Source organism: Cyrtonyx montezumae, unplaced genomic scaffold (assembly GCF_038088225.1).
Source record: "Cyrtonyx montezumae isolate F1298 unplaced genomic scaffold, pur_monq_1.0 scaffold_3, whole genome shotgun sequence".
Classification (NCBI taxonomy): domain Eukaryota; kingdom Metazoa; phylum Chordata; class Aves; order Galliformes; family Odontophoridae; genus Cyrtonyx; species Cyrtonyx montezumae.
Window position 1 is genome coordinate 157,981,325 of NW_027072034.1, and position 20,853 is coordinate 158,002,177.

Sequence of the window (20,853 nt, forward strand, 5' to 3'; positions counted from 1 at the left end):
CAGGACTCTGTCCATTGCCCCCTGCACACACACACACACCCACCCAACCTCTTTGGAAGCCACAGTTACTGTTTTTGTGCAGTCCCAGCTTCTCAGCACACACAAAAAAATAAAAAATAAAAAGTTGCCTGTATTCAAGCTTCCCTTGTTAAGAGGCACAGGTTAAAAAGAAATAAAAAAAACAACCAAAGAAATATAGTCATGCTTCTGCCACAAATAAAGTGCAAAAACCAAGCGGTTTCTAAGTATAAACACATACCCACACACACATCTCTGTGCATGTATATATATTAAAGGAAAACAACGACAACAAAAAAAAACCTCTCTTCTTGACACTTTCTGTCAACACCCAGAGCTTCCTGCATCCTGCCCAAGACATCTGAGTGTCTGCAAAACGCACCCAGTGCAGCTCCACCTGCATCCTGCAGCAATGCAGGGACCCAACCATCCCATCTCCTCTTTCCTCCAATGCAGAGCATCCCCAGGAGCCAACATCAGTGTGGTTCCCCTCAATATTACAAGGGGCTCACAGCCAGTTTCACAGCAGCAGACTGTTATTCTCTGCAACATTCTCTTCCCCCCCCCCCCCCCCTCTTTGAGGGGCATCAATGAACATGAGGGTTTTATCATTTTTGGCTAAAACCAGGAGTTTTCATGTATGAGCTGGGCTGTGAGTGGGGCAGGTCATAGTTGGTGCGGATACAGGACTGCAGCACAGCACAGTAGGGGCTTTCTTGCAAAAAAAAATAATACTTATAAAATAATAATAATAATAGGAAAAAAAAAATCCATATTCCCCCTTTGTTCCCTCCCGCCCTTCCCGTCCCCATTACTCCGCTAACCCCGCACCATTCACGTATATACACACTCCACCCAAAGATGGATGGGTACCATTAGTCTATACAAAAAGAGATCAAAACCGCTTAGAGAAGGAAAATTAGAACTTGGAAACTCTCCTGTGCACTAGGAGCACTTCCCAGCTTGCTACACACTAGCAGGACGCCAGAGAGAAGAGCAGTGCTGCAGCCTGAAGACCTCAGAGCTCGTCTCCTTCCTCTCCATCGTTCTCCCACCTCTCCCTCCCCTCCAGCAGAGCAGTTTGCAGATGAACAGGCATGGGTAGAAACAGCCGAGGGTCAACCTCGCCACGAACGGAGGAGACCTGTTTACAAGCAAGCTTCAGAAATGATGATGGGATGGGAGCTGGCGTCGCTGGTGGCCTCACGACGGCTTCTGCGAGTTGTTCATGTTCTGCAACGAGAGGGTAAGGAGCATGGTTGGGGTCATGCTTGGAGGATCTTCAATGCATGCAGTGGGAAAGGGATGGAAGCACAACACGCCACTAAGAAAGCATATATCTACCACACGAGGAGAAGACATTGTCCACCCAAGGAGAGAGGTGAGGGAGACTTGTTGACTTGCTGCCTGAATCCCTCCCTTGAGCATCACTCATCCTCAGGGTGGGAATGTGGCAAAGGTAGGCCTGAAAACTGAGCTGCTCTTTTGGTCTGTGCAAGACAAGGAGATGGGAGCACCATAAGAGCCCAATTAAGCATCTCTCTTGCTTCCCACTCAGGTGGGCAGTGTCCCCACATCTGCTAGGTGTGGGGTCACTGTTTGCTCATCTTCAGCACTGCCCTGCTGAAAAACCAGCTCTAGCCAGAGCAGCAATAGCCTGGAAAAGCTGGTATGGATGCCAGCCACCATCAGTGGTGCAGCTGAAGCCAGTGATCACCTGCAACACTTCAAGAGTTCTAGAATGGCTTCAGGCACAGCCCCGGTGCCACCACAGTGTCAAGAAGAGACATCCACTAGTACACAGCAAGCAGCAAAGACCACAAATCCATAGACAACTAGCTGAGCACCAGCAAGAACAGCTCCCAGAAGTAATGATTGCAGGAGACCATCAGAGAAACCCAAGGAGAGATGACCACAACAAGGACATTTCTTACATCACAAAACTGTACAAAAATAAAGGGGAGGGAAGGGACTAGGAAACAGCTAGAAAGGCTTCTCAATCTATTTTTAATCTTTTACAACCTAAACTGTCTCTTACGAGCACCAGGAGCCACGGCCATGCTACGAGACAGCGCTGTTCTGCAGTAGTTAAAGAGACAGGACAAGGGTTAGGAAAAGCCACATGCACCCACAGCTGTTTACCTTGGAAATATTAGTAAAGAGAAAACTTTGAGAAAGTGACAAACAGGTCTTCTTTAAGCATGAAAAGTGAAAGGGGAGAAGAAGGGAGGGGTGAGGAGAAACTTTTAAGTTGGGTTGTTGTTACAAAGGGCACTCTGGATCACACATCAAGCAAAAAGAGAAGAAACCACCACATCAGTTCACCCTGCAAACACAACAAGTCCAGGGGCACACAGCTATGCCCCCTGGGCTCCCCAGGTATCCCCCTGGATGGGGTCAAGCCCCCAGTGGAGATGAACTCAGCAATACTGTTGCTCTCAACCACCTCCAGCAGTGCAAACAGGGGAGGGAGGGAATCTCAAATTCCCTGAACCTGTATGGGTTGTGGTGGAACACGGTGAGGGATTGGATGCACAAGGTGACAGAAGTGACAGTGATGAAGGTCACTCACAAACCAAAGGCTTAGTGGCATCTTCTTGGTTCCCTCAAAAGCTAATATTAAAGTCCCACAACAGTAAGTGGAAGCAGACTACCAGAACTGGAGAACTTTTAACTAGCTGCATCCAATCTACACCTGGGATGGGAAGCCATCACCACCTGATCCAAGAGAGCTTGGCGTAGCACAACCTGATGCAAACATCCCAAATTCAACATCAATGGGTTTCTTTGGTTGGCCTTTTTTTTTTTTGGTCTGTGTCCCAGTCAGTATGCAATAATTTTGGAAAAAAAGCTAAATGAAGGAATGGACAAAAAGTCACTCTCAAAGCGACCAAAGACCAGGAACTTCATTGAGGCAAGGGAAGGAACATAGGCACGCATGCCATGGTGAGCAGCTCAGCATTCACCCAGGAGCATCAGGACACTCTTCCTAAACGCACCCATCAACGAAGTCTGACTTTTCTACCATCCATTTTGGGGAACATGGAGTAAATGTGAGGTCCACCAGCTGTTACGTACAACCAAAGCCAGTTTATAGCAACTCTTCCCATCTTATCTCACAGAATGAATCAGGACGAGGATTGATGTGAGCTGACTGCTCTATAAGGACAAAAACACACCCCAGCCCAACTCCCAAATCACCCTAGTTTGAGAAGACATTTGAGCACTCCTTCTCTAATGGCTGATGCTCTCTTTACTCAGTGAGGTAATATGAAATGAGTCCAAAGGCTTCAATTTACCCAGAACCGTACTGTCCCTATTATACAATAATTTAACACCATCAAAACTTTAATCAATCCTAAATAATGCATTGAATGCTCAAGGCATCTTGCCTACTAGAGCTAGGTAGTAGGACAACATCCTTGTTTCTAACCCACCCAAGACAACTGGGCAGGTTAGTCCCAAAATTCACACTGGCAGAACTACAGATGCCAGGATCATCCCACCTCCTAGAAGTATATTCCACTTCCCACACAGGTGGATAAAACACTGCTGAGAACTGAGGTCAGACCTGAATCTGGAAATCTTCAGTGGCATCACAGAGGCATAACTCAAGAGTCCACATGACAGACAAACCACTGGGGTCTATCACTGTGAAGCGCTACCAAGGAAAACTCAAGGAAAACCCAAGGGTATCTCCAACTACTCAATGAGAAAGCAGGAATTCAGACAGCATCTCCAGATAGCATCTAAAGTCATTATTAGCTGTTTCCCAACAAAAATTTGAGCACTTCATCAAGATAGGATACTCAGGGGTTGGACAAATCAGCACTCAGCGTCCCCTTTTGTAATACTTAAGGGGCACCCAATTCCCACCCTAACACGCAGATATTCAGTCCAAGAAAGTCATGTCTCAGCCAAGTTTCACAGTTACAAAATAACCAGTGGGATGAGAAACAGGGGAAGAGGGAGGGAAGAAAATAAGACGGAAGAAGGTACTTACAGGCATGCCTTTCCTAGTAAAGGCTGTAGAGAGACAGAGAGAAGGGAAAGAGAGGTGTCAGTAACGCCACGCGAGACAAGGCAGGGGACATGGGACAGCAGCAAGGGGTACCTGGACACCAAGCACCTCCAGACCCTGTAGCCAGGACAGGGTTTGTTGTAAGACTCAAGCAGCCCAAAGCAAAGCCCCAAAAGCCAAGACACTGAGGAACTGACCCGCTCGGTGCTGTCCAGGGTGAAAAGGTTCATGCAAAGCCATGAAGCACAGCAGTTGGAAGGGATCCAGGGGGCACATCACCCTAATCCTGGCCAAGGAGGAATCAGGGACAACACAGACAAGGCAAAGAAGGAGCAGACAAGACAATGAGAGCCAACAAGAAGCACAATATGTATGTATATGGCTGCTTCTCTGGTTCCACCCAAGCTCATTCATTAAGGGATGCGGGCTTTTGTTTCTGGGAACCCTGACCCAAGCAAGGTCTCTCCATCTTTTCACAGGTGGGTGAAAGAAGAGATTACATACAAGCAACGTAGCAGCAGGGGAGGATCAGGTTGGATATTAGGAATAACCCTTCTTCTCAGAAGAGTGGTGAGGTATTGGAACAGCCTGCCCAGGGAAGCGGTACAGTCACCATCCCTGGAGGTTTTCAAGAAAAGGGGGAGATGTTGCACTGAGTGACATGGTCTAGAGCAGTCACAGGAACAGGTTCATGGTTGGACAAGCTGATCTTAATGGTCTTTCCAACTTTAACGATTCTATGAATCCCTGGGTTTTCACCCAGGGCTGCAGAAGGCAACTGATGTACATGGCATGGTGAACTCCCAAAGAGGCTTCAACTCAGTTTTGGCCCATTTTGCCTATTCTTCTGGGAAGAGAGAACTGGAGGCAGAAATGGGTCCTGACAGTTATCTTCCCAGTGGAAGCCCAAGAATATTTTTGTTGTTGCAATGCCCAGGTCTACAGTGGAGCAAATGCATTTGGGGGAGTTGAAAAGGCACAGGCCCTTTGGTTTTGCCCGCTTAGCCAACTGGCTCCCACATGGACTTGGTTGTGGGGACTCTGCACTGGATGACACTGGCTCGATGAGAGGTTAGACCAGCTGGACCCAGATGTCATTTTCAACCCCAACCATTCCACAATTCTGTGACACAGCAGTGTCAGATGGGGGACACCGAGGCAGTGCCTAGGTCAGCTGCTTGATTCAACCCAGAGCTTTGGGCTAACCGAGGGACTGACATCCACCTAACACTACTCCCAAAAACCAACCCCCAGCTTGGAGAGGGGGGCACAGCACCTATGGGAGAAGCACAGACAGAGCATCTCAGAGCCAGCAGCACAAGTTGCGACAAGTGCAAGCCATTCTCAGCTTCGGGAGCAACAGGAGGAAGACAACAAACAAACAAACGAGAATGACAACCAAAAGAAAAACAAAATAATAAAAGGAAAAAAAAACAACAAAAAAAAACCAACAAAAAAAAGAGTTCAACTAACTTGTCCCGGCAGCTGCGTGGGCACTTCCTGAGGAACACAGCCTGGCAGGGCAGAAGAAACAGCCACATGCTCCTCAAAGCTGTTGATGCGAGGTTTTTTGATGGGCTCTGGGCTTGCTAGAGGGGTAACGCTATTACGTCTCATGAGCGGGTTAGGTCCCTTCTTTGCTTCCTAAATTAGAGTGAGACAAAGAAAAAAAAAGTAAATAAAAATAAATTAAAAAAAAAAATGAAAAGGGAAGAAGGCGACAGTTATAAAGAAAAAAAAGCAAGTTGTTTTTTTCCTTAAAGCAGCCTCTGCTTTTCCCCCACAATTGCTTTTGATGTGCAAAGGATTAGTTGGATGCAGTGAAATGCTCTGGACACCAAAAGAAGAGAAACTATTGCACAATGTTTGAGAAAATAATATGATTTCCCCAGAAAGGGAGGAAAAAAAAAAGCCTTGCACTCAGAAATGAGATAAGAGTTTCTCTACACCTGAGCCTTCAATCACAAAAATAAAAGTTAAGCGTGCATTACCACAAAGTGTAGCAGTAACCAACAGCCATTGCTGGGCACAGCAGAGCAGTGCCCATAGCTCTGCTCACCAATGCTGGTCCCTCTGAGTATGACAGCAAGAAGAGGAAAGAAAAGTGAGCCTGAGTGGATAAGAAAGGATGGGGAAGTGGGACAGAGCAGCCAGCAAGGGTCAGCACAGCACCAAGCTCCAACTCATGGCATATGGGATGGAGGGCAGCACCCTTGTGGCAGAGCAGAGGAACCCAAGCGCTTTGCACGTGCCTCACTCCATCCTAACTGAGCCCCACAGCCACGCCAGGCAATGGTGACACAAGCACATCAATGGCCCTGCTGCTATGGGGAAGTGACCATCTCTCCCTATGCACTGAGGTCAGAGTATGAAGAAAATATGTGAATGGATGAGACCATCCAAAAACCCAGACGGAACCCATCACCACAAGCTTGAAAGGTTGGGATGCAGGGTCCCCCTTGAGTGATCCATCCAGCCCCACCACAAACCTGGTGTCCCCCTTGCTCTATTGTCTCCTGGTTCTGGCCTCTGAGTTCCTAGTGGAGCACAAAGACCTGACCTGGTGGTCCTCCCCTCTGCACAAGGGGTATTTTCCCCTGGTAAACCACCACCCTACATAACAGCAACCTGGTAGCCTCATGGAGCCAAAGGCACACCAGGAAAAAACTACACAGGCAGGTGCTGGCCAGGCCACTAAGCATGGGCTCTGCCAGTCAGCTGGGACACCTAGGAGAAGTCACCTTCTCCATCCACAGCTCTAATCCCTATTGGGCAAGTGGATGACCACAGGCAAAAGTCAGAGACTGGCTGACCTTTCCCTGGATCAGCTATAAACTAGGTAGCAGGCACATGCAAGAGTCCTTTGCCCTTGGAAAACCCCTTGATCAGCCACATCTATGTGGAGCAAGAGCCCAAACAATGCTCCCAGTCCCTCCAGTGGTACTTTGAGCCACTGGGCTGAGCAATCTCCCCAGGCATCCTTCCTGTTGGGTTACCATAGGGGAAAGGAAGGGGACACTGAGGGATGGCTCAGAGGGAAACACACACTTACCTCTGGCCGCTCCCTGTGAGTGTTAACAGCTTCAATATTCAGGGAGATGGATTCCACTCGGCAGCCTGAAGAAGGAAGCAAAGAGAGAAGAGGCTGTCAAGAAACCCAAGAGAAAGTGTTACAAGGTGTTCCATCCCAGACATCTGCCCATCTCACAGAGGTTTAGATTTGGGAGAAGGTGCAAGTTGAACACATCGATGTGTAGAACATCAGTAAGTAGTATTCCCACTTACCATAAGCCACTGGGGTCAACTTCAATACCGTGTGAAGAGGACATTTCAGGTAGGGCATTTCATCTGCAGGGAAAGCAAAACAAGATTATCCCACCCCCTCTCTAAATACAGGTTTAGATATCTTTCTCAGCACCTAAAGCCACCCCGTACCAATGAGCTGCATACTCCAGGTCCTGAAAGGACACAAGCACATCTCATCTCCTCCAAGCTGCATCCCTCCTCCAACAGGATCCACCTCCAGCCCTGGGACAGGAACTTACCTGCGCTCTTGTCCAGGAAGTAAGCAAGGAGACAGCGCATGACAGCCTGGTGACAGATCACAAGGACATTCTCTTGTCTCTCCAGCTCCATGATGACTGGCTCCAGGCGCTGCACCAAGTCTTGGTATGACTGAAACAGAAGAGCAGGGAGATGAACAGAGATTCAGGAAGACAAGGACCTCACAAGAAACAACTGTCATTGTCTTGGTCTGAGTATTGACTTCATGCTTCTGATTAAACTAAACCAACATAAATACTGATAAAGATGAGTAAAGTCCAACAAACCAGTGCTTCAGTTTGGCTACTCTAGAACATTGCCACTGATCAGAGGAAGAAATAAACCATTTACATCTCAATTACAGCCCTGGAGAGTTTATTTGAGGTAAGCTACAACTGCGAAGAGGCTTTGAGATTACTGTCTCTGTTGTTTCAAAACTTGCTTTTCTGTAGAATAAGTTCTAACATACGAATCGCCCTGAACATCTCTACAGTTTTGAAAGTTTTCACTAAGAGTCACTCCATATAGAACCATGACAGACACCCAGAAGGAACTCAGACACCTGGAGTCAGTGTCAGTCACTCCCAGACACTCTCCTTTACTTTAGACATGCTGTCATGAGGATGAAACTAAATATTTATTGTCCCCAAGTGCCTACGGACATGATTTTTAATTTGGGACTAAAAAGGTCAGCTCACAACCAAAATTACCATCTAGAATTGACGTAAATTCCCACCTCCATATGTCACATCTTGAAAGCAGATACTGTTCCCCAAGCTAGGAACAGAGATATCAGCATCAGCCCTCAGCAAATGACGCAGAGAGCAGAGGATGAAATTACTACTTCAGAAACAAATGAAAGGGGAAATCCTGGGCAGCACAACTCTGAGTGAACCTAATGGAGAGGACAGACTAGGAAGCCTTTGAATGTTTCCAAGTAATATGCTACAAAATCAGTGGGACAGATTGCTAATTGATATATTTCTTAAGACCTTAAAAGTGGGAGCAAAAATGCGAGCACCTGCTTTTCTTTTATTCTCCTATTCTGGGTGTAGACAAGAGCATGAAAACAAGAAGGCCACATTTAAGTAACAGCTGCATCTCCAAAGGTCTCCTACCTCTCCAGAAGGATAGCGGTAGTAATATTTATCCTGATCACGTAAGACAAATTCCTCTGGATGCTGATCCCTAATTTCTTCATAAGTCATTTCTTCACAAACACCCTGCAAGAAGAGGATAGCCATAAGGTAACTGGCCATGTTAAAACAGAACATGGCCCATCTAACATGGACACCCTTCTCCAAGGCAACAGTCTTTAATCTGCTAAGAGATCAGATATAGAGCAGTTTCATGCAAAAATCATCTTAATCTACTTATTCAAGCCAACATCCTAAACATTCTGCATAAAGCAGAGGTAAAATCACAAGCCAAATTATGAGTGCCAAAGCAGGAGAAGTATCCAATTCCCCATAGAAGGGAAAACTCCCTACAGGAGGTAGGGCTTAGGCAAGACTGAAAAAAACCAACAAACAACTATCATCTCCTCCACCAGTTCCCACTGAGCCTTCCCTACTGCAACCAAAGCTACTTACAGCATCTATTTCATTGAGGGCCTTCCACTGCTCATAGGGCAGCTGGAGTGCTTCTGCTGTTTGGATTGTTCTCTTCAGTTGGCTGGTCCAGACTTTGAGGTCCTTCAGGTTCTGCTCCTCGACAAACTTGTTCAGTGCCACTGCAAACTGTAGGACAGAGAACAGGTTGATTCCTGATCGAAATGGGAACCCATTCAGCTTTCAAATGAGTTATCCTCTCTGGTTCCTAGTAAATATTCCCTTCTCCAGGTCCTCTTCAGTATTCCACGGCAGATGTATTGGCCTTCTGTTCTAAGGTGGGGAACAGCCTCACACATCTGAGATTCCCAAAAAACTATAAAGGAGCATGAAAACACAGAATGGAAGAAGAAGAAGCTACAACCTAATGTAATCAAGGAACAGCAGCAGCATCCAAGAAACCATGTCACAATGTGGACTCCTTTCTATCATACTCCTATGATGTAAAATATCACAGACCTTAACCACAGCTCCCTTAACCACAGCTCTACTTATCTGTCAGAGAGTTAATTTGATGTTTTATGTAGCCCTTGACAAGTCATACCTCAAGTAAGTGAGTCTATTTGGACTTCAAAATGGTAATGGCAAGCCAAAATAGATAGTACCCCTCCATGAACCAGTTCTCTTGACCATGTCCTTGAAGAAGCAATTCTTGAATGGACTGAGCTCTTAACTGTAAGAGGTTTTTTTTTTTTTTTTTTTTTTTTTGAGGCCACACTTGAGCTGAAATTTAACCAGCCCTATAGATAAATCTTCAGACCACCCCAGCTGGTATTGAATATACATTCAGCCCAATAGATGGCATCTCCTACTGCCAAATCCCAGGGAAATAAATATTCCTCTCCTCCATACCTTCTTGCCCCTGTTGGAGAGGCCTGAGTCACCTCCAATCTTCCCCTTGAGGTTGAACTCACTTTCACCATGCCGACAAAGATAAATGGTACGGGGCTGGACGTGGATGTTCATCAGGTAGTAAACAATCCTGCTCTGGATGTGATCCTGAACCCTGTTGACCAGGAATCGTCGGCCAACATCGATGACTTTGATGAGAGAAAGCTCCCTAGGGAAATAACAGCAAGGACAGAAGGGGGGTGGGAGAGAGAGTAGGTGTCAGTGGGAAAAGTAGAAAGGAAAAACATCACAGAACAACCTTGTGAGGTATCTTAGTCAATGTAATCACTCAGCTAAAAGGATTTCCTGCAGGCTATTTTCAACAATAAGTTGATAGGTCACAGCAATTCATGGAGAGCTAAGTAACACGAGTGTAATCACCTTCCCTCCTTGCAGCAGTAAAGAGGATTAAGCCTAGCAAGAAGCAAGTTCCACCTCAAGACAGCACTGAGCTGGACTGAGATTATCCACACAAGGCACATGGATGTGCCTGTGAGAAGTGGAATGGCTGAGAGGTAAAACATTGCTGACTGGCTGCCCATGTGGCCATGCAAAAAGCAAAGGTTCAGCGAGCTTTAGTTGTGTACCCTGAGTCAACCTTGAACCTGTCTAAGCAACCCATTCCTTTAAGTGGCACCATGACAAAAGCATCCCAGAAACACTCCAGCCCACCTGCCAATCCCTCTGTTTTATTTGTATTTAGGCCTGGAACTGGGTAATCTTTAAAGTCTCTTCCAGTTCAAGACTTTCATGTTCCTATGAATATGATCAATACCAGTACATCTGAACACACCCCCTAACACAGAGCTGGAGAAGACAGTGCTACATTTTCAAGGAAAAAGTGTGATTTACAGCAAGCCTCAGCCACACACTATGCCAGCACAGTCACGTGTTTGAACACCAAGTGAAATACAGCTCCATACTTCATTACCCCGTTCCCAGGGAACAAAAGGTATTCAAAGAGAGGTTCTTTGTAAGTCAGCAAAGTTTCTTACCGGTCATAGTCATCGGGGTCAAGAGGCTGGTAGCTGGCCTGGTAACAATTGATTCTCTTCATGAAGTCCTCCATGGCATCGGTTGAATTACAATCCCGGTAATCAGGACTGGACAGTTTTACTTCCTGCAACAGGGGAGAGAACACACCAAAAGAAGAGGTCAGGAAGCTTCCCAAGCAGGCAGAGAAAGCTGCTGCCCCATCTGGGGCAACGGGTACAGTAAGGCTCAGATGGTCAGACCATGCTAATCTCAAAATCCTGTCATGACCCAGCTTTTGGCTGAGACATTTTACATTCATCACTTATTATAAGATAGAAGTCAACGGAGACACAAAGTTCAGCACAAGGAAAACGGATTTGCTATAAACCATTGTGTGACTACACACCAGAATATGCTGGAAGTGGTCTAGGAGAACTCACAGGGAATAAATTCTGCCTAACTTGCTTTAATGGGATGCCTTTCCAGAAGATTTAGGTTTGAGCAGAAGTATTACACATCAGTAACCTGCCAACCAATCCAGAAACTAATGGGATGACATCTCAGGGCAGCAACTCCCAGCAGGAACAAATGCCTCTAGACCAGTGCCCTTTGTGAAGCCAGTCCTGGGGGCAGGGCAAAACCCCTAGTATAGTAGACTCTGGATATCCTGTGACACATTCCCAGACACTGTAAAACAACTCCCAAATGCAGACTGGAGATAAGGTTGGAGCATAGCCCAAGGGGGGAAAGGACACTTCCATTGAAGTTAATCATACCCAGGTAGGCCAATTAGCATCTACTCACCCTAGCCAAGCCTAACGGGCAGAAGCTCATTTTTGCTGATGAGAAATCAAAGATCCAGCAGCTCCCAAAGGAGCCGATAAGCAATGTTTTACACTTCACTGCCCCGTACAAGATCTCAGCTATTGACAGGAAGCCTCTAAACTGAGCTTCTATTCCCCTCAAAACAGCCTTCAATAGATACTGTGAAGCTGGATGTAACTGAAAGTCAACAAATCTAACTGGAATTTTAACCACACCCATCAAGAAATCTGATGGGATTTAAGCCCTTAACCACACCTATCACTTCAAAAGGGAGTTTGAGGTCACTAAAGTATCCTAAATATACATCTCTCCTCCATCCTATTAGACATCATAGAAACACAAAGGCTCCCTTCTCATCCCAGGATGAATATATCATAAAAAGGCAAAGAACTCCCGACCCGCAACTGAGTCTGCTAGGATGTCTTTTAAAAAGAAACCAGTTGGACACAGATGGAGAATCCTACACAGAAGAAAACAAAAGAAAGTTACTTTCATGCTTACCATTACATTGGTGGCAACAACATTGGGGTCATTGCAGACAGATTCAATGAAGAACACCTGCAACGCAAAGCAAAGCCCAGCTGAAGTCCAGCAGTAAGGTTTGGAACATTCTGCTCAACCCATCCTTCCTCTCTGCTTCACCCAAGGAAGCACTCTTTCCACCTCATTTCTATCCTTTCGATCCCCAGCACTCAGGACCAGGAAAGATCTCCCATTCCAGCAGCAAAATCCCCCTTACAATAGAGCATCGTGAGGATAACAGTGATGAACTACACACCACAAATAATAAATAATGTCTATGCAACATGGGCAGCAGCAGGATGGTACCAACCTTGAACCCATTTTCTTTGGCAAAATTTAGGATCATCCCTCTCCTCTCCCGTGTGGTATTTGTGGCATCAAAAACCTTTAAAAACAAAGACTTTGGTTATCATCCAGGATGCCTGGTTTCTCACCAAGCCCTCTTCAGTCTAAATCCAGATGGGACAGTGGATATTTTAGAGAAGCTGAGCTCACTCTAGCTGCACACTTTTCTCTATCGTTGAGGGCATTTTGTAACATCCTTCCCCCATCTGCCTACTTCTGATTAACTTCTAGGAACCTTCTCTCAGTCTCTGACCCTTTTCCTGTAGGCAACATTGCCCTGAGCCATGCAGGACTCAGCACTTTCAGGATTAGTGCCAAGCACCACAGAGGGCATCTCTTACCGCAATCTGGCCAGCCTCCTCTGTAAGGTACAGCTTGACATCCCTCAGGGCAGCCAGAGCACACTGCCTGCAAAAAGACACCAGAGCCATGTATTTAAACATCAATTAAAATGATGCTTTATGCTTTGTAGACAACTAAGCAATTGAATGGAGGGACAAGTTGCATGATCTCCTGTCCATACACTTTTGCATGTTTCTTCTGCATAGGAAGAGCAGGGACTGAATGCCAACACCATTCCCTCATTACCTCAAGTCTTTGGCTTCAGCCTCTTACCCCCCTCTTTTTTTTTTTTTTTTTTTGCTGATGTTCTATCAGATGCTTATGTCAAATGGCACATTTGAGGGTAATGGGGGCCTGAAACCTAAATTTCTTCCTCCTAGGTGACACCCTCAGCCTACTGAAAATCTGACTACCAAGCTGCTCTTCGTGGCAGACAAAGAAGCAAAGGGCAAATACCACTGCAGAGCTCATGCCCTCCATCACTGAGCCTGATGGTGACCTCAGGCTACCAGTGATGTAGGACGTATTGGTGACCCTGACCTACCAAGCCCCAACACCTTTCATTTGTGCCTCTGCATCAAGGAAATCTCAGCCCAGCTCTTCTGCCCATCACCCAAGAACAAGTAGAGTAACCCCACTGTCAGCTTTACAACCCATTTGGGACACAAGAGGAGGACAGGACACACACTCACCTCCTGACTTTCATTGCCTCTTCGTTGTCGGGACGAAAGAAGTCATAGGAGCTGTAATGCTTCACTGCCTCACGACGATATTCCCCCACATTGAAAACTGCAGGAGAAAGGCAAAAACCATCAAAACCAGGAAAATACATCAGCTTGAATCAGCATGCAGCTGCCGGGAATAACACCTTTTAGCAACAGTCTGAGTCAAGACATCTTTAGAGGAATAAGCTCAGGGATATCTTTGTTTAAAAAGGGATGGGAAAAACAGGGCATCTCCCATCCCATGTGTGACAATGTCCCACCAGTCACAGGACTGAGGCACTGTAACTCCTTCTGAGGAGCTGAAGCTGGTCCTTTCCCCAGAAACCGGTGAACATCTCACCTTTTGTAGGGACACCAATCCAATTGAGGTAACGAGTCAGCTTCTTGGAGATGTAAGTCTTCCCTCGGGCTGGGAGCCCGACCATCACTATCACAGTGGGGGAATTGGCAAGCTGTGGCCCACAGGCTACAAGGAGGAAGAGAAAGCAAAATACAAGCAGCTGTTAATTCACCAGCTCATCCTCCTTGTTGTTGAGCCAACCTCCTCCAGGTCTTTCTGAAGCTGCAGAAAGCCCAAAGCCTCCGCACCATCTCCCCTGCATCCTCCACCCATGAACCTGAATGACCAAAACTTCAAGCAGAGGAGCCCACCAACTCAGTTTCACAATGGAATCTGCTGAAAGAGCACATCAGAGCTGGAGCATATGGTGAATGGCTCTATGAGTCACAAGTGAGACGACCGGCCCACTTAAGCCATGCTGACCCAAATTCAGAGCCAACAGGCAAAAGGAGAACATCCTAATGGACGCAGAGGTACAGCTGACTTCCCAAAGCATCTTGCAGGACCCTCTGCACCTCTGTTTCCCCATCAAGGGGAACACAATCCCTCATTCCTATGGTAGGCTGATATTAGGAAAATCCAGAGGATGGCCCTAATCTGATTAGAACCATCAGCATATAAAAGCAGATACACGAGAATGATTTATCTCTTTTTCTTCTAAACCTAAGCTGATTACTTTTAGAAGAGAGTCTTATATCAAAACAGGTGTAAATAAACCCAGAGTGATGACTGGCAAGCTGAAGAAGATTCGAGTTCACTAGAACTACATGACCAAAATGCAAACAGAATGATGACAGATTTACCCAGGAGAGCCACTTTTCTCCATAAATCATTTAGAAATTGAATTCTGGGACAGTAGACTGATTCATAGGAAAGCACACACAGCAGCATCCCTCTGCCCTCCCACATCACCAATGTTCACATGGCTCTACACACCAAGAGCCCAAGGCAGCAAGCCAAACACTTTACAGGCAGGAAGGGAAGATCTTAACGATGCCTAATGGAATTTGGATTAGGCAGCCACCTTTCATACCACGCAGCATCACGTGCTGAGCCCTCCTGGCAAGGAGCAAGCCCCTCCAACGGGATTTCTCATCCACCCTTCAATCCTGGAAACCTCATGGGAAAGGAATGTGGGGAGTGAATGGCTGATGGCAGAGTTGTAAAAATGTGCCTTAATTATGGGCTATGAGCTGAGCTGCTCTCCTCACTGTGGGGCAGGTGGGATCCTGGGATGCAGCACAATTGGTAGCTGCCAGGGAATGGAAGCAAGAGGGAGGGATTGGTCCCAGGGAAGGGCAAACACACCGAGAGGTATGCAGAGAGTATGCAAAGCACGTGGCATTTCCCTTCCAACAAACAAACAAAAAATCCTACAGCCAAATTAAATCCACAAGTTTAAATGCCAGAATTGCAAAGAGCCACTCATCATCTGCTTGACTGTCTCGACAAAGCAGAAAGGAGATGAGAAAGCTACCAAAAAAATAAGATTTCACACCCCCCCTTTTTTTTTTTTTTTTTTTTTTTGCTTAAGTATTCTGCATTCCTCAGGACAGTGCACTGGGTCCCTTTGTGCAACCCATCCCCTGGGTGCCACGTTTCAAAAGCCCAGGGCAGCTCCCACTGACCCCAGTGGCAGGCAGTGACTTTGAATGGTGGGGTACCCAAGGGGCCAGGCATCCAAAGGGAAATGGCTTTTCCTCCCTGAATGTCTAAGTGCAGACAGAGAAAACATGTCTCATATAACCTAACAACTTAAGAGGGAAGGGAAACAAATTATACCTCCTTTCTCTATCTGCCAGCAGACACAAGATCTCTGATATAAAGATCGAAGCCTAGAAGGTTTGAGCCACTGGTGCTTAATGAGGGACAGGGACAACACTGGGTACTGTCTGGAGCCTAAGGGGGCACAAACAAGTAGAACTGAGGCAGTCCTAGAGCTCCTGCCTCCATAGGCATCTGGGAAGCACTTCCCAAAGCTCCAGGTCAGTGGTGGGCTCAGCACGTGCACCTACCTATAAGGAACCTGAGCCCAAATCTAGCCAAGTCACAAAAGCCAGCCCCAAGAACTTTGCAGCAGGGATGAAATAGAACCCGTGTTTTGCTCCTGTGCATCACAAAGACTCAATTCATCATTCCTTTTCACCACACCAGAAAGCTATCAGGGTTTTCAATGCATATTCATTACTCATTAAGGACAGCAGTCCAGGTAAGCCAAGGTTATGGATGACTTTCAGAAAGCTCCAGCAGTGTATTTCATTGAACCATAGAATGGCTTTGGTCGGAAAGGACCTTAAAGCCCATCCAATTCCAGTCCCACTGCCATGGGCTGCTGCCAAACACCAGATCAGGCTGCCCAGTGTCCCATCCAACCTGGCATTAAACATCTCTTCAGATGGGGGCACAAACAGCTTCTTCAGTCAACCCATCGCAGTGTCTCACCACCCTCTGAGTAAAGACTTTCTTCTTAACATCTAACCTGAATTTACTATTTTTTTTTAGTTAAAACCATTTCCCCTTATCCTACCACTGTTGGATCATGCATAGAGTCACTTCCCCTCCTGCTCATGAGATTTCCCACAATGAGGTCTCCCAGGAGCCTTCTCCAAGTTCAACAAGCCCAACTCCCCTAACCTTTTTTCATTGGAGAGAGTCTCATAGGACCTCGTGGCTGGGAGCTGCTGAGAGCTCACTGGAGTGCAGAAGGAAAAAATTAAAAAAAAAAAGGCAAATTTTCCTCTCTAAACGGTAAGATAAGAGAAGGAGCCACCTCCCAGATCCACGTGCTTTTACAGCCTCTTTGTAGGCAGTGCTCCCATACACCTCCCCCTCCTGAAAACCCACGCTGCACCCTCCGTGCTCCTCTCAGATTCCTTTTTTTTCCCAGCTTTTTTATCCTTTCTTTTCCTATCGCGTTCTGCTGACGCCTTCTCCAAGTGACACATCCCGACTCTGCACATCACCGCAAGGAGCTCACACAACCCGCACAGCCTCCCCGCGTCCCACGTGCGGAGCGATGCGATGGAGAGGGGCCCGCCGCCTTCTCTCTCCCCCTGCATCCCCCTGCCCGGCCCCTTCCCAGCCCCTACGTGAGCGACGTGCAGCCGGACCCCCATTGAATGGATCGCCGTCAGAGGGCCGGATGAAGGCATCGCCGCATCCATTCGCGCTGCCGTGAGGGCAGGAACAATCGGGCCAATTATTCCACGCGCAGAGCATCCACTCGGCGGTTTCCCGTGGATGCTCTGCGAGCCTCTCCCGGTGTCCCCCCCCCCACCCCCCCACCGCAACAGCCTCACATCGCGCCTTTGTGTCCCCGTTCTTTGTTGCTGCCGAGAAATGGACGTTGCCTATGGGAAACTACTTAGTTTCCAAAAAGCTCAGTGGGGCTCTTCCCATAGATCTCAATGAATGATGCCCGAGCGTGGTTTGCTTCCACCCCGAGAAAAATAAATGAAATAATTAGAAGCCAAGTTAATAACGAGCCGCTTGACGTATTACAACGTTAAGAAAACTCTGCTCTGTCAGAAACCAGAGGAAAAAAAAAAAAAAAACCCACTTAGGAATTTCTTTCAGAGGTGTCAGCCCTTGAGAAAAATTCGCATCACCCCACGCCAGCTGCAAAGCATTACACCAGTCCCAACCCCCCCCCCCCCCCACCGCCAGCCCCACTAAAAGCAAAGCCCCGCGGCAATCCAGATGCTGCAGAACCCCTTGGAGGCTGCTCCCACGGATGCGCGTGGGGCACAGCATCATCCCTCACGGCGCGGCCGTGGGGCAACCACTGTGCAAATTAACGCTGCTGTGAACGCAACCCAGAACCTGTTGCTTTGTCTTTTTGGTTTCTTCCTCCCCCCCCAAAACGGGCAAACTTTCCAGCCAAGCGAAACACAAAGCAGCTCGAAGAAAACCTCGCGAAAACCATCGGAAACACTGATTCACCCAACTGCTTCCATCCCCCTCCAAGGCTGCGAAGTGCCACCTCTCCTCCTTCCCTCCCCACGGCCCTATGGATTCCCACAGCAGCCCACGGGGGAATCCCACGGAGCTGCCCCAGCGGTAGCTGTCAGCTAAGGGCGAGCGAAAAGCCGCGCTGCGATCCACGCCACGGATGCGCCCACGCGTCCGCTTTCACTTATTATTCATTCAATTTTATGTTAAGGCACGGAGTTCGCTTTTGAACAGCCACATTCATTCCGAGCGTTGGCGAGGGGGTCGGAAGTGCCATTTCTGCCCAGCCCCAAACTCACTGCAGGACTTAAAGGTAAATCCTTCTTGCACTTCTCTACCCCTGCTACCTCGCCCTTACCGCAGCTCTAACCTTTCCCCTACAGAATTCATTGCTAAAGGCTCCAAGCTGATCGCCAGGTATCAATTTAAATCAAAACAAAAAAATCAAACCTCGCACAGGGTGTAGGACACCCCGAAAATCCCGTCGGATTTAAACAGGGAGCTCATCTTAGCGACCTGCCCCGTAGCCTTATAATCCCATCGGCATTATGAGGCGGAAGAAGAGGAGAATTAGGCCACGCGTGTCCCGTGGGGCCGTATCCTGCACCGCTGTGCCTTCCTCCTGGAAGTGAGTCACGGGCCGGCGGAGGAGGGACGTATGGCACGGGTAACACAATATATCGCACGCCGCGCTGTATAGCGCAAATGATAAGAGGCGCTACTGCGCATCGCGTGATAGACGTGAATATTAAGCGGATGCGCCGACATCAGGAGGGCTCAACCGAGCAGGCAGCATCGCGCACGAGGGATGCAGGGCTGCTCACGTCCCATCGCTGCGATGCTACGACCTCCCCCGTCCCCCTCACCCCCGCCCAGCACCCCCACTCCCCATGCCCGTACTCACAGCGGCGGGGCAGCGCGGGGCGGTTGTCATTGGGCAGCCAGATCTTCTGGATGCGGCTCTGCGTCAGCTCCATGGGCATGGTTAAAACAAAGGTCTTTTTGCGCTGCTCCGCGGCCACCTTGGGGCGTTTGCACGGGGTGAAAAGGGAAAAAAGACGAAAGGAAAAAAAAAATCTGGAAAGGGGAAAACAGTGAAATAAATAAAAACGATTTGCTGCGCGGAAGGTGGAAGGATGGAGGTGAGGGCACTGCGCGGTCACCGCGTGCACGAGAGAAGGGTGAAGCGCAGATGTTAATATAAAAACCCGCAAAATAATAATATTAATAAATAAATTTAAAAGTTTTGTCTTTTTTTCCGCTTTAAAAAAAAATCAAACCCCACCAGCCGGCAGCAGCAGGGAAAAGGATGGAAGCGAAAGCCAAGCAGCAGCAGCAGCACCGCTCCTCTCCCCACTTCGCGCTGAAGCCGGCCCGGCTCCGGCACCGCCTATTTGTAGCCCGGGGGGAACCGGCAACGGCTCCACGCCCCCGGGGGCGGTCCGGGAGGAGCGCCGCTGCGCTGTCGCGGAGGGCGGAGCTGAGCGGAGCGGAGCTGAGCTGCCGCCTGGTGAGCGTCTCCCGCACTGCAGCGCGGACAAAGGCGGCGCCGCTGTGCCCGTGCCCCCCCCCCTCCCCCCCACACCTTTTCGGCCGGGCTTTGTTCGGGGGTGGGTGGGGTGCAGGTGGTGGCGAAGAGATGGGAGTGGAGAGTGAACGCTAGGCGTTGGAATAATGGGGTCGGAATGAAGTGGGATACGATGAGAGCAGAAATAAAAAACGTGGACGAGTAAGAATGAAGCAGAATGCCAATAAAGCAAAGCGCGGGGGGGGGAGGAAGAAAAAAAAAAAAAAGTGATGAATAAATGCGATAAAGCAGAAGCGAAACGCAAATAAAGAAGAAAAAAAAGCGCAAGTGAAAGTCAGGAATTGAAAAGAAATGCAGGACTTAAAAAAAAAAAAGGAAAATGCAAAGAAAAAAGGTAAAGAAAAAAAGGTAAAAAAAGTGCAAAAAAATATAGAAAAATAGAGGGAAAAAATGAAAAAAGAAAAATGCAAAAAAAAAAAAGGAAGAAAGTAAAAAATAGAGCAGAAATAAAATGTAAAATAAAAAGGCAGGAATTTAAGGCAGAAATAAAATGCAAATAAAGCAGAAAGAATGCAAATAAAGTCAGGCAAAAAAAAAAAGAAACGACGAAACGAAGCAGAAATAAAATGCAAATCAGAAATGAAAAGAAAAAAAAAGCAAAGAAAACCTTAAAATAATAAATAAAAATTAAAACATGAAATAGCGCAAAGCTAAAAAAAAAAAAAAAAGGAGAAATTGAATTAAAATAAATTATGAAGTGCAACTAATGTGGAAGAAATGAGTTGGGAATAACGTAACGCCTAAGAGAGCGATGAGACGCGGAAAGGAGCGCTGCGGTGCGCGCATCCCGGGGGGGGCGGGGGCCGGCGGGGCTGCCGGCGCCGCACGTCGCTCACGTCGCACATGGCTGAGCCGGGCAGGGCCGCCTCCTCCCCCCGCGGGGATCCCCGCACCGCTCCGCCTCTTCCCGCCCCGCTCAGCGCAGCGCTGCCCGCCCCGGAGTGGAGGAGAGCGGGGATAGTACGCTCGGCGCTGCGTTCTCTTCTACGGAGCGCATCCGCGCATCCTTACGCATCGTTACTGGTAACCGAGCCCGCGGGTTGACCTGTCCGCTTTAGAGGAAAATCTGTAAAGCCGTATTAACGACCCGAAGAAATACTTTTTTGTTTGTTTTCATCTCCCCCCGATAATTAAATATATCGTGTCACCCCCCACTA

General features: G+C 47.7%; 1 protein-coding gene across 6 annotated transcripts in view; it reads right to left on the minus strand.

Annotated features, from left to right (window-relative positions):
* Positions 1-800: 800 nt before the first annotated feature.
* The window catches only part of PFKFB3 (6-phosphofructo-2-kinase/fructose-2,6-biphosphatase 3), a 37,993-nt gene continuing 17,940 nt past the window's right edge, over positions 801-20,853 (minus strand). Inside the window, exons 1-16 of one of the 6 annotated variants that reach the window (XM_065743789.1) lie at positions 19,013-19,130; positions 14,158-14,283; positions 13,785-13,881; positions 13,092-13,158; positions 12,716-12,790; positions 12,385-12,441; positions 11,079-11,203; positions 10,045-10,252; positions 9,175-9,321; positions 8,701-8,805; positions 7,585-7,714; positions 7,325-7,387; positions 7,092-7,156; positions 5,513-5,683; positions 4,022-4,044; positions 2,041-2,211 (exon numbers count right to left, since the gene is read on the minus strand). In XM_065743789.1, coding sequence (XP_065599861.1) covers positions 2,157-2,211; positions 4,022-4,044; positions 5,513-5,683; positions 7,092-7,156; positions 7,325-7,387; positions 7,585-7,714; positions 8,701-8,805; positions 9,175-9,321; positions 10,045-10,252; positions 11,079-11,203; positions 12,385-12,441; positions 12,716-12,790; positions 13,092-13,158; positions 13,785-13,881; positions 14,158-14,283; positions 19,013-19,091 — 1,593 coding nt within the window. In that variant the 5' untranslated portion in view covers positions 19,092-19,130 and the 3' untranslated portion in view covers positions 2,041-2,156. Of the gene's footprint in view, positions 1,252-2,040; positions 2,212-3,922; positions 4,045-5,512; positions 5,684-7,091; positions 7,157-7,324; positions 7,388-7,584; positions 7,715-8,700; positions 8,806-9,174; positions 9,322-10,044; positions 10,253-11,078; positions 11,204-12,384; positions 12,442-12,715; positions 12,791-13,091; positions 13,159-13,784; positions 13,882-14,157; positions 14,284-19,012; positions 19,180-20,853 lie in introns of those variants that run through there. The other 5 variants (XM_065743785.1, XM_065743783.1, XM_065743786.1 and 2 more) reach the window with 5 other exon arrangements.